Source organism: Trypanosoma melophagium (genome assembly GCF_022059095.1).
Source record: "Trypanosoma melophagium isolate St. Kilda chromosome Unknown ctg25segment0, whole genome shotgun sequence".
NCBI classification, from domain to species: Eukaryota; Euglenozoa; class Kinetoplastea; order Trypanosomatida; family Trypanosomatidae; genus Trypanosoma; species Trypanosoma melophagium.
Window position 1 is genome coordinate 241,510 of NW_027125156.1, and position 12,086 is coordinate 253,595.

General features: G+C 44.1%; 5 protein-coding genes across 5 annotated transcripts; all 5 read left to right on the forward strand.

The window, feature by feature from the left end:
• Positions 1-190: 190 nt before the first annotated feature.
• On the forward strand, positions 191-1,327 carry LSM04_000157 (Aldose 1-/Glucose-6-phosphate 1-epimerase; the record flags this gene model as incomplete). The annotated part of the gene is made up of 1 exon (XM_067336674.1): positions 191-1,327. The coding sequence occupies one exon, from the start codon at positions 191-193 to the stop codon at positions 1,325-1,327; it is 1,137 nt and encodes a 378-aa protein (XP_067190928.1).
• A 1,182-nt stretch (positions 1,328-2,509) lies between these two features.
• On the forward strand, positions 2,510-4,561 carry LSM04_006665 (uncharacterized protein; the record flags this gene model as incomplete). Its single annotated transcript, XM_067336675.1, has 1 exon — positions 2,510-4,561. One exon carries the CDS (start codon positions 2,510-2,512, stop codon positions 4,559-4,561), a length of 2,052 nt encoding a protein of 683 aa, XP_067191028.1.
• A 1,748-nt stretch (positions 4,562-6,309) lies between these two features.
• LSM04_001946 (Protein kinase domain) lies at positions 6,310-7,672 on the forward strand (the record flags this gene model as incomplete). Its single annotated transcript, XM_067336677.1, has 2 exons — positions 6,310-7,253; positions 7,504-7,672. The coding sequence occupies 2 exons, from the start codon at positions 6,310-6,312 to the stop codon at positions 7,670-7,672; spliced, it is 1,113 nt and encodes a 370-aa protein (XP_067190958.1).
• A 294-nt stretch (positions 7,673-7,966) lies between these two features.
• LSM04_007115 (Protein kinase domain) lies at positions 7,967-9,331 on the forward strand (the record flags this gene model as incomplete). The annotated part of the gene is made up of 2 exons (XM_067336678.1): positions 7,967-8,910; positions 9,163-9,331. The coding sequence occupies 2 exons, from the start codon at positions 7,967-7,969 to the stop codon at positions 9,329-9,331; spliced, it is 1,113 nt and encodes a 370-aa protein (XP_067191035.1).
• Positions 9,332-9,630: 299 nt separating this feature from the next.
• On the forward strand, positions 9,631-10,620 carry LSM04_008797 (Protein kinase domain; the record flags this gene model as incomplete). The annotated part of the gene is made up of 1 exon (XM_067336679.1): positions 9,631-10,620. The coding sequence occupies one exon, from the start codon at positions 9,631-9,633 to the stop codon at positions 10,618-10,620; it is 990 nt and encodes a 329-aa protein (XP_067191055.1).
• Between the last annotated feature and the right edge of the window lie 1,466 nt (positions 10,621-12,086).

Sequence of the window (12,086 nt, forward strand, 5' to 3'; positions counted from 1 at the left end):
TTTCTTAGCAGCTCTAGTAAAATTTAAATATAAATATATATATATATATATATATATATATATATATCATCCACACCAAGAACAACGAGAAGACTATTATTATTATTATTATTATTATTATTATTATTATTATTATTAACAACAACAATACTAACACTATCAACATCAGCTTTATTGTATTCCTACAAAGATGCCTCCCTTTTCCACTCGTGTTGAAAAGTTCGGCCCTGGTAAGATGATCCACATCCGCACCCCCGCCCTTCGCTGCTCCTTCGCCACGCTCGGGGCGGCTGTCAACTCCGTGAAGGTGTGGGATGCCCGCCGCTCCCGCTGGGTGGAGGTGAATTGCGCCTACAACTGCCCAGAAGAGGCGGCGGCGGATACGGATTACATGGGACCCACCGTCGGGCGCTATGCCGGCCGTATCGCGAATGGCACATTCACACTAAACGGTGAAAAACAGCATGTATCACGTAATATGAATGGACGTCATACAATTCACGGTGGGGCGGATGCCTTTAACAAGCGTCAGTGGTCGTACTTTGTTTTGGAGTCGGAGGACATTGTTGGGGTGCGTTTCAGTCTTGTTTCACCTCACATGGATCAAGGATTCCCGGCAGAGTTACAGAGTTATGTATTTTACTATATGGAGCGCAATAAGCCGAATGTGCTGCACACACGCTTCTCTGCCTTTATTCCAGAAGGATCACCGGCAGATTCCACCGTGGTGAATATCTTCAATCACGCCTACTGGAACCTGAATGGTGTACCAGATTGGAATACACCAAAGAACCCACAATGGACGCAGCCAGAGAAGATTCACAACATTGTACTCAAAATGCCCTGCAGTCGTGCTGTAGAAACCGACTCCGCCGCGATTCCGACCGGAAAGCTCACAGACGTCAGTGGAACTTGTCTCGATTTCCGCAATGGCAAGCCACTTGGTGAGGATATTGATAACAAGGCAACCCTAATGCGTGATCCCTGCGGATATGATCACCCCTTGATGGTGGATGGATGGGATGAGAAGGCCAAACACAAACTCCTCCTCAACGCAGAGGCGTACAGTTCCTCATCGCAGATTCAAATGAAGGTGTACTCCACGTATCCAAGCATTTGGGTGTACACAGCAAACAATAAACCGGCAAAGGTGAGTGGCGGTAAAGGTGAACGGTATGGGCGGCACACCTCTGTCTGTTTGGAGCCCCAGTACTTGCCGGACAGTCCAAATCAACCGGGATTCCCATCGGTGGTGCTTCGCAAGGGGGATATCTGGCGTGAGGCTATGATGAACGAGTTCAATGTCCTGAACAGCTCCCACATGTAAGTGAGTTTTCATCAACTTATTAGTGGGGACAAAAAAAAAAAAAAATAAGAAAATAAGAAGGCAATAATAAAGAAAAGGGAGTGGGAGTGGGAGAATTTGTTACTTTGTTCTCTAGATGGTATCAGGGGAAAAAAAGCAAAGTGTATGGGAGAGAAAAGTACACAAAAGAGAAATTAAGGGACTTGGGAAATTAATCGTGCAACGGCAATAAATTTAAAAAAATGAGAGAACAAACCTGTTCTGCGAATAATTTATTTTATTTTTGCTGTTGAATTGTTTTTTTTTTGTGATTTTTAATGATGACGCAAAAGTCAAAATCCAATTGCGTATCTCTTAAATAGAAAAAAGAGGGTCGGTATCAAAAGGTGCTGTTTCGTTATGGAGAACTACATACATCTTACCGTGCGATGACTGTATTCTGTTCTCTCCCCCTCTCCCAATGGGTCCATTTTTTTTTTTTTTGCAGAGGGTAATGTAGGAAGAATTATGCGACTCCTTGAGTTTTTTTTTTTTTTGATAGCTTGCGAAAAGAACGGTCGGACCTTGCGTAATTTTGTTATTATCTTTTCTTCACAGTCTGCCAAAAGAAAGTTCTCTGAAAACTCCAACCAAACCCACTCTCACTGACCCGAGCGGGGAGCGGGTTAAAAGGGCTTTTCACCACTTCCATTTCGTCAGTTCCGTTATTTATTGGGAAAACAATTAGAGAGAGAAAATATTGGGATGCAGTTATGTTCTCGGGAGGAAAAGTTTGGTTCTTACAGAAAATAATTATATTACTCTTTATTTCTTCTATTTTATTTGAGTTATTGTGCGTGAAAGCAAAGTTCAGATTACTCTTATGTATTTTCTTTCTGTTTTATTTCTTATTCCATAGTGTTTGACTTTTTTTGTAACCAGCTATAAGAAAAAACTTCTTGGTGGTTGTGCTTCTCTCTCGCTCTCTTTGTAAAAGAAACAAAACAGTTCGAGGTCTAGCAAGGGTTTTTTTTCTTTTGTTAGCACAGTAGAAGGTGCAATAAAAAAAAACAAGTAAGCGGTGTGGATTTGTTTCGCTCCTATAGGTTGGGTTTTTTCTTCCCTTTAGTATTTATTTTGGTATTTGTGCATTAAGAAACAATAAAAAAAAGTGTACAAAATAGCATTCGATTTTCTATTATCTATTCTTTATTTCACTCAGTGATGTTGCGTCTGTGTGAAAACGTTGAAGAGGCAATTGCACATAGTAAGAGATGGCAAATTCCACTTTTGATCTTTGTACATAGCAACCTACCAGAGTCTACAACCAATACCGATAACGGGAATGAGAATGTGGATGCCGCCCTTTCAGCATTATACACCACAAAAGCCCATGGAAAGAAGACTATTAATACTTCTTTCAATATGGGTAGTGAGTCACTGACAAACAATGGGGCCGCCCAACGACGTGCATTTGAAGTAATATTGCAGGAATCTCGTCTCTCTTCTGTAACGGTGGTACATTTCATGGATCCCGCATCCCCCGCCCATCAACTCTTTATTGCGGCTGTACCAGAATCTAGTCAAGTGGTCCCTCGTCTTCATATCTTTCCCGCATCTCAGCAAATGATGCCACGTAGTGTATTAACTGGTGCCACTCTCACACCGGGATATATATGTGAAGCCGTTCGCTTTGTGCTTCGTATTCCGCCATTAACAAAAGTAACCGAAGCGATGGGAGAGTTTGTGCAACATGTAGAAGAAGTTAATGCAGCAGTGCGTCATACAGGAACAAACGCAGGTTCCTATGATTCTCACATTCTACACAGCACGAGTCCTACAGCAAGAGTAGGCAACAGAACATCAAACAGTGGTGTTTCCCAAACGGGATCTGCCGCTGTGGATCGCAAAGGTCTTCACTTCATCGCACTTAATGGACTTGACAAGCGAGAAGTGATTGTCACATCGCCTGGTATGACACTGCGTACAGTGTGGATAAAAGTTCAACAAGCACTTGCGCGGCGACGGGAGGCAACGGATCTGGGAGTGGAAATGCGTCCACGATCAGGTACAACATTTGTATTACGTGTGGAACCACCCACAACGGGAGAGAATACCAACAGTAACTCGGTAGTGGAATTACATTCCATTGAAGAGGCATCAAAGATGGATATTCATACACTCCCACACAACACGGTGGTTACAGTGGTGCAAAGTGATTCCCCTGTAGGAGGACATACAACACCAGTACCAGCAGCATCTGCAGTCCCTTCAATGCAGTCTGGAGGCACGAACAGTGATGATAAAAATTCCTCAGGACTTGTGAGGGAAGAAGAAGGGAGTCCAAAGAAAAGTAAAGCAGCTGCAGTTGTAGAGTGTGAGGGAGTTGTATGTAAAGCACCATTTCCAACCTCGAGTAAAACTGTGGAGTCTGAGAGAAAAATAAAGGAGCGAAAACAGGGAGAGGAAGAAGAAGAAAGAGAAGAAAAACAACAAAAATCTCACTCATCCCCTGTTGTCACTACCCCCGCTTCGTTGGAGAATGAGGAAGAAAAGACAAAAACAACAACAACAGCTGCTGCAGCTGCAGCAACTTCCTCCTCGGTAAATATACGCTGCTCCCTCCCAGACGGCAATACACACACTGTGGCTGATCTTGATCCCACTGTGGCCACTTTGTCTGAGCATGTGCGTCCCCAGGTCACTCCATTGGTTGGAAATACCTCATTTGTCTTTGCTTGTCCCTATCCCCCACGCCGCTTTACTGCAGAGGAAGAAACAGAAACACTGGAAAAGATCGGAATTCGCACATCATGTGCACTACGAGTGGTACTCACAGGCGGAGCATCCTCATCCACTACTCCAGCCCCACGTCATGTAGACACCGCAAGTTTTGGACTGATGGGACTCGTCTCTTCTCTCCTTGGTCGCGGTCCCGCCGTACAACCCACAACGTCTTCTGTTGGTGGGAATGCAAATATGCGTCCAAGTGCGGGTGCGTCAAACACTGCACCAACGCGAAGTGGTGGTCGATTTCGCACAATGGCGGAACTCCGCGCGGCAGAGGAGGAGGAGGAAAACAGGCGGGAAGCACGCAATGAGCAGATGCGCCGTAAGGCCAATCGGTACTACGGTGGTGGATCTACAGAGTACACAAGTAGACGCGATGACGATAATGAGGATATGAAAGAGGAAGAGAGGGAGGGAAAAGAGGATGGAGAAGAGGAAACACAGAGGCAAAAGGATGATGATCAACATGCAAAGAAAAATGCGTAGAGTGGTGAAGATTGGTGCTTGAGTATGATTTGTTGTTGTTGTTGTTTTTTCGTTTCTTTACCCGTCATGTTCTTCCTATCTCTCCCACTCACACAGAACGCGAAATGGACATGGAAAGAAGGAAAGGAAGAAAAAAAGAAGAAATGCAGTGTCAACAATAAATAACACCTTTATTATCCCTCCTTTGCTTAAGAGTACAACATGCGTAGATTGGATCACGTCTTTCCCACTCCGTGTACGTATATCTCCATTCTTCAAAATCATTTCCATACCCTGAAACCTCATTGAAAGATTCGTTATGCCAAGTACAGGCACAAAACACCAGGAATATTAAAGAAAAGGAGGACGAATAAAAAAATCACGAAGAAAAGTAACAAAACAAAATGGATTCTTAGAATCGTAGCAACTGCAGTGCGGCGCAAATAAGAGCATATACCTATATACCATTTGTATATCTCGGAAGGCAGGACAAGGAAGGGATACATGCATCGGTTTTTTTTTTCTTTTCTTTTTCATCTCTGTACTCAAAAAATTGCTCTGAAAAAAAAGGTATTAAACAAAAAAACTTCACCTTTTTCTTTCAATTCATACACTTCTGTTAGGAAACCATATCATTAAATAATATTTATACACATGTACATTAAAGCAAGAGACCAGCAATGTACATCACACTGCACACATTTCTATTCTTCCTTTCACCACTCCGAGATTACGGTTCAAGTACAAGAAAAGGTAAGGCTCATGGCTCGCCTATTATCAAATGAAATTACAAAGATCAAGTAAAAGAGGCAATATCATAAAAAACAAAACAAATAACAACACCTCCAAAGAACATCAACGATATTTCTGGATCTTTGGTGTGAGTTATTTCGGGGCACAAATATTCAGACTGGGGAACCTGTGGCCATCAAACTTGAGCAGGTAAAAACACGCCATCCGCAGCTTGTCTTTGAGGCCAGGTTCTACCACATTCTCAACGCTGGTGGTGATTAACCTCCTGGGACCCTCATAGAAAAATCTCTTTAATTTATGCAGTCTGGAAAGGAAGAAAATTGCGACTGACCTCATGAACATATACCGACTTTATTTTTCTCTTTTTTCCTTTTTTTTTTTTCATGGCTGACGCTGAGTGATTTAGCGCCCGCCCAAGGTTTCATCCAAGTGAGTAGTTGTACCTCTCATGCCCTACTGATATGCAGGGCCACTAAATTATTTTTTCCTTTGCAACCCTGCTTTTCTTCATTACTCATGAGCACCTGATAGGTCTGATGATCTTTTCGGGGCAGCGTTTCTTCTGAAGGAATTGGGGCAGCTTTTCTGCCTCGCAGTGTGCTGGACTATCGTCACAGGTGCGCTGCACTCAACATGGACTGTGGGCTGACGTGTGTGGGGGTGGTAGAGCATCGATTGGTCCAGGCAGAACTGCGCACGGTAGGGGCACTGACACATATGTAGGCAGAAAAATCAAAAAAAGGTTATGATACGCTCCCTTGAGTGTGATTCCCTCTCTCTATCTATCTATCTATCTCTGCCTTTTTGTGTGTAGTCCCACATGCCTTCAAGCTGTTATTTTTCTTTTCACTGTATCTCTCTTTTTTCATGGAGGAAGAAGCTAAAAGCTAGAATAGTGAGGAAACCTCTTCTGTCCAGCAGCGCCCATCTTCGTAAAGGGACACGTCGCTCTTTTTTACCAGACCTCTGTAGATATAGTTAGGGAAGGGGCTGGAGTCGAACAAATAATACGCACAATGAGTGTGGAGCTTCGTGTGGGTAGTCGCTACCGGATTGGCCAGAAGATTGGCTCTGGCTCTTTCGGCGAGATATTTCGGGGCACAAATATTCAGACTGGGGAACCTGTGGCCATCAAACTTGAGCAGGTAAAAACACGCCATCCGCAGCTTGCCTTTGAGGCCAGGTTCTACCACATTCTCAACGCCGGTGGTGGTGCCGTCGGCATTCCCAATGTTCTGTACCACGGTGTGGAAGGTGAGTTCAACGTCATGGTGATTGATCTGCTGGGACCCTCATTGGAAGATCTCTTCAGTTTCTGCAGTAGAAGACTCTCTCTTAAGACCACACTAATGCTGGCGGAACAGATGATCGCACGCATTGAGTTTGTTCACAGCAAGAGTGTCATCCACCGCGATATCAAACCCGACAACTTCCTGATGGGCACTGGGAAGAAGGGCCATCATGTGTATATCATCGACTTTGGTCTTGCCAAGCGGTACCGTGACCCACGCACCCACCAGCATATCCCATACAGAGAGGGAAAGAGCCTTACAGGGACGGCGCGGTACTGCTCCATCAACACGCATATCGGCATTGAGCAGAGCCGTCGTGATGATCTCGAGGCCATCGGTTATATTCTGGTATATTTCCTGCGAGGCTCATTACCGTGGCAGGGTCTCAAGGCACACACAAAACAGGAGAAATATGCTCTGATTGCTGAGAAAAAAATGTCTACATCTTTAGAAACACTTTGTAAAGGAACGCCAACAGAATTTGCCGCCTACCTGAATTACACCCGTAGTCTGCAATTTGAGGACAAACCTGACTACAGTTATTTGAAACGTATTTTCCGCGAACTTTTCGAACGTGAGGGATATCGCATGGACTACGTCTTTGACTGGACACTTAAGCGCATTCATGATAAACTGCATGAGGACGCAAAGGCAGCGCCGGAAAAGCAGTCTGGAAAGGAAGAAAATTGCGACTGACCTCATGAACATATACCGACTTTATTTTTCTCTTTTTCCTTTTTTTTTTTCATGGCTGACGCTGAGTGATTTAGCGCCCGCCCAAGGTTTCATCCAAGTGAGTAGTTGTACCTCTCATGCCCTACTGATATGCAGGGCCAATAAATTATTTTTTTCTTTGCAACCCTGCTTTTCTTCATTACTCATGAGCACCTGATAGGTCTGATGATCTTTTCGGGGCAGCGTTTCTTCTGAAGGAATTGAGGCAGCTTTTCTGCCTCGCAGTGTGCTGGACTATCGTCACAGGTGCGCTGCACTCAACATGGACTGTGGGCTGACGTGTGTGGGGGTGGTAGAGCATCGATTGGTCCAGGCAGAACTGCGCACGGTAGGGGCACTGACACATATGTAGGCAGAAAAATCAAAAAAAGGTTATGATACGCTCCCTTGAGTGTGATTCCCTCTCTCTCTCTATCTATCTATCTCTGCCTTTTTGTGTGTAGTCCCACATGCCTTCAAGCTGTTATTTTTCTTTTCACTGTATCTCTCTTTTTTCATGGAGGAAGAAGCTAAAAGCTAGAATAGTGAGGAAACCTCTTCTGTCCAGCAGCGCCCATCTTCGTAAAGGGACACGTCGCTCTTTTTTACCAGACCTCTGTAGATATAGTTAGGGAAGGGGGCTGGAGTCGAACAAATAATACGCACAATGAGTGTGGAGCTTCGTGTGGGTAGTCGCTACCGGATTGGCCAGAAGATTGGCTCTGGCTCTTTCGGCGAGATATTTCGGGGCACAAATATTCAGACTGGGGAACCTGTGGCCATCAAACTTGAGCAGGTAAAAACACGCCATCCGCAGCTTGCCTTTGAGGCCAGGTTCTACCACATTCTCAACGCCGGTGGTGGTGCCGTCGGCATTCCCAATGTTCTGTACCACGGTGTGGAAGGTGAGTTCAACGTCATGGTGATTGATCTGCTGGGACCCTCATTGGAAGATCTCTTCAGTTTCTGCAGTAGAAGACTCTCTCTTAAGACCACACTAATGCTGGCGGAACAGATGATCGCACGCATTGAGTTTGTTCACAGCAAGAGTGTCATCCACCGCGATATCAAACCCGACAACTTCCTGATGGGCACTGGGAAGAAGGGCCATCATGTGTATATCATCGACTTTGGTCTTGCCAAGCGGTACCGTGACCCACGCACCCACCAGCATATCCCATACAGAGAGGGAAAGAGCCTTACAGGGACGGCGCGGTACTGCTCCATCAACACGCATATCGGCATTGAGCAGAGCCGTCGTGATGATCTCGAGGCCATCGGTTATATTCTGGTATATTTCCTGCGAGGCTCATTACCGTGGCAGGGTCTCAAGGCACACACAAAACAGGAGAAATATGCCCTTATCTCGGAGAAAAAGCAGACCACATCAGTACAAAAGCTTTGTGAAGGACTGCTTCCGGAGTTTGCCGCCTACCTGAATTACACCCGTAGTCTGCGCTTTGAGGACAAACCTGACTACAGTTATTTGAAACGTATTTTCCGCGAACTGTTTGTACGTGAAGGATATCGCATGGACTACGTCTTTGACTGGACACTTAAGCGCATTCATGATAAACTGCATGAGGACGCAAAGGCAGCGCCGGAAAAGCAGTCTGGAAAGGAAGAAAATTGCGACTGACCTCATGAACATATACCGACTTTATTTTTCTCTTTTTTCCTTTTTTTTTTTTCATGGCTGACGCTGAGTGATTTAGCGCCCGCCCAAGGTTTCATCCAAGTGAGTAGTTGTACCTCTCATGCCCTACTGATATGCAGGGCCAATAAATTATTTTTTTCTTTGCAACCCTGCTTTTCTTCATTACTCATGAGCACCTGATAGGTCTGATGATCTTTTCGGGGCAGCGTTTCTTCTGAAGGAATTGAGGCAGCTTTTCTGCCTCGCAGTGTGCTGGACTATCGTCACAGGTGCGCTGCACTCAACATGGACTGTGGGCTGACGTGTGTGGGGGTGGTAGAGCATCGATTGGTCCAGGCAGAACTGCGCACGGTAGGGGCACTGACACATATGTAGGCAGAAAAATCAAAAAAAAGGTTATGATACGCTCCCTTGAGTGTGATTCCCTCTCTCTATCTATCTATCTATCTATCTCTGCCTTTTTGTGTGTAGTCCCACATGCCTTCAAGCTGTTATTTTTCTTTTCACTGTATCTCTCTTTTTTCATGGAGGAAGAAGCTAAAAGCTAGAATAGTGAGGAAACCTCTTCTGTCCAGCAGCGCCCATCTTCGTAAAGGGACACGTCGCTCTTTTTTACCAGACCTCTGTAGATATAGTTAGGGAAGGGGGCTGGAGTCGAACAAATAATACGCACAATGAGTGTGGAGCTTCGTGTGGGTAGTCGCTACCGGATTGGCCAGAAGATTGGCTCTGGCTCTTTCGGCGAGATATTTCGGGGCACAAATATTCAGACTGGGGAACCTGTGGCCATCAAACTTGAGCAGGTAAAAACACGCCATCCGCAGCTTGCCTTTGAGGCCAGGTTCTACCGCATTCTCAACGCCGGTGGTGGTGCCGTCGGCATTCCCAATGTTCTGTACCACGGTGTGGAAGGTGAGTTCAACGTCATGGTGATTGATCTGCTGGGACCCTCATTGGAAGATCTCTTCAGTTTCTGCAGTAGAAGACTCTCTCTTAAGACCACACTAATGCTGGCGGAACAGATGATCGCACGCATTGAGTTTGTTCACAGCAAGAGTGTCATCCACCGCGATATCAAACCCGACAACTTCCTGATGGGCACTGGGAAGAAGGGCCATCATGTGTATATCATCGACTTTGGTCTTGCCAAGCGGTACCGTGACCCACGCACCCACCAGCATATCCCATACAGAGAGGGAAAGAGCCTTACAGGGACGGCGCGGTACTGCTCCATCAACACGCATATCGGCATTGAGCAGAGCCGTCGTGATGATCTCGAGGCCATCGGTTATATTCTGGTGTATTTCCTGCGAGGCTCATTACCGTGGCAGGGTCTCAAGGCACATACAAAACAGGAGAAGTATTCACGTATTTCAGATAGAAAGCAGAGTACATCAGTAGAGACACTTTGCAGGGGTCTCCCAGCAGAATTTGCTTCATACCTTACCTATACCCGTAGTATGCATTTTGAGGACAAACCTGACTACAGTTATTTGAAGCGAAATTTCCGCGAACTGTTTGTACGCGAAGGATATCATGTGGACTACGTCTTTGACTGGACACTTAAGCGCATTCATGATAGTCTGCAAGAGGGGAAGGCGGAACAGCAGGAGAAAACGTCTGAAAAAGGCAATGGGGAAGAAGCTTCCCGTAAGGTTGCGTAAACGTGCTGAAAGCTAAAGATGCAGTTATATAGACGAGCTCGTAATATTTCATTAACATTGTTTTTTTTTTTTTTCGGCATCTTTTGCGTTGTGTTGAGTCCTTGTATATGAGTATTGGGAACACGATTGTCCATTGGACGTTTTCTGGCTTTTGGGGTTTGCGTTTGCTTTCATTGTGCACAATGAATTAATATAAATAAGGTAGAACGAGGCTGGTGAGTAGATGTTAGGACAAAGAATGAAATGCTGTTTCCTGTTTTTCTTCCCTTTGAATTTTTTTTTTTTTTGCTCTGTGTTTCTGTGTGTGTGTGTCTAGCTTTCTTTGTGTAAAAGGCAGAGGAGGAGAACCGAAAAAAAAACACAATGACAGTTGGAAAATAATATTGAAATTGTAGTAGTATATAGACATGGAGGGTAGAAAGTGAGAGAGGAAATGAAAAGAGTATGAGGAAGCAGTGGGGCTTGGGAAATAAACACACTGCCCACTCTCTGTTTGTGTCTTGCTGATCTCTTTTTGTTTTTTCTGTGCTCAGTTTCTCTTTTTTTTTTCTTGAACCTGTACTAATACAAAGGGCGAAAAAAAAAAAAGATAGTAAGAAGGGAGTAAAGGGGGTTCTGGGGTGAAATGTAGCAGGATACGTACATTTTTTAAAATTTATTTCGCTTTTTCCTTCTTTCTTTCTCACTCACTCTCTCACTCTTTCTCCCTATATTGCCCTCTATGTCCTTGTGTATTCGCTTTCTTTCCCCTGCAACGACGATTGCATTGCTGGCTTTAGGACTTTTTGCGAGTTTTTTGCTTGTTTGTTTTTCGTTTTTTTTTTTTTTTGCTTCTCTCAAGCAACGAGACCGAACCCACTGCTCCCCCATATCTCTTTATCTCTTTCTCTCTCTCTCTCTCTCTCTCTATATATATATATATCAATAACCGGAATGAAATAAATAAGGGGTAAAGAGAAAAATGGAAGAGACAAGAAGAACGTGTGGGATATGAAGTATCATGTAACGTGTAAATGAGAGAAGATGGGCGATAAAAAGAAGAAAAATAAAAATAAAAAGATAACGGAAAGAGACTCTAAACAAATATACGTCCTAATATATATAGATATATATATATGTTTAGGGGGAAAGAAGGAATATAATAGGAGAAGAAGATGAAAAAGAGAAATAAAATAATAATGAAAGATTTCTTGAGCAAATCGCCTTCTTTCCCCTCTTAATTATTTTATTTTTGTTTACACACAAATACACACACACAATGGCAGAAAGATTTGCCAGGAAGTAGAAATCGTGCAGGTGTCTGGAGACAATAGAAACACCAGAGAACAGTAACTAAAAAAGAGAAAGAAAAACAAAAAAAATTTCTTGTTTTTGTTTTTTTTTTTTTGTAAGGGCGAGTAGGAAAGAAAAATATATATTGAGAGTGTATAAAAAAAAAGGTGCAGGCATAAAGTCAAGCGAAAAAA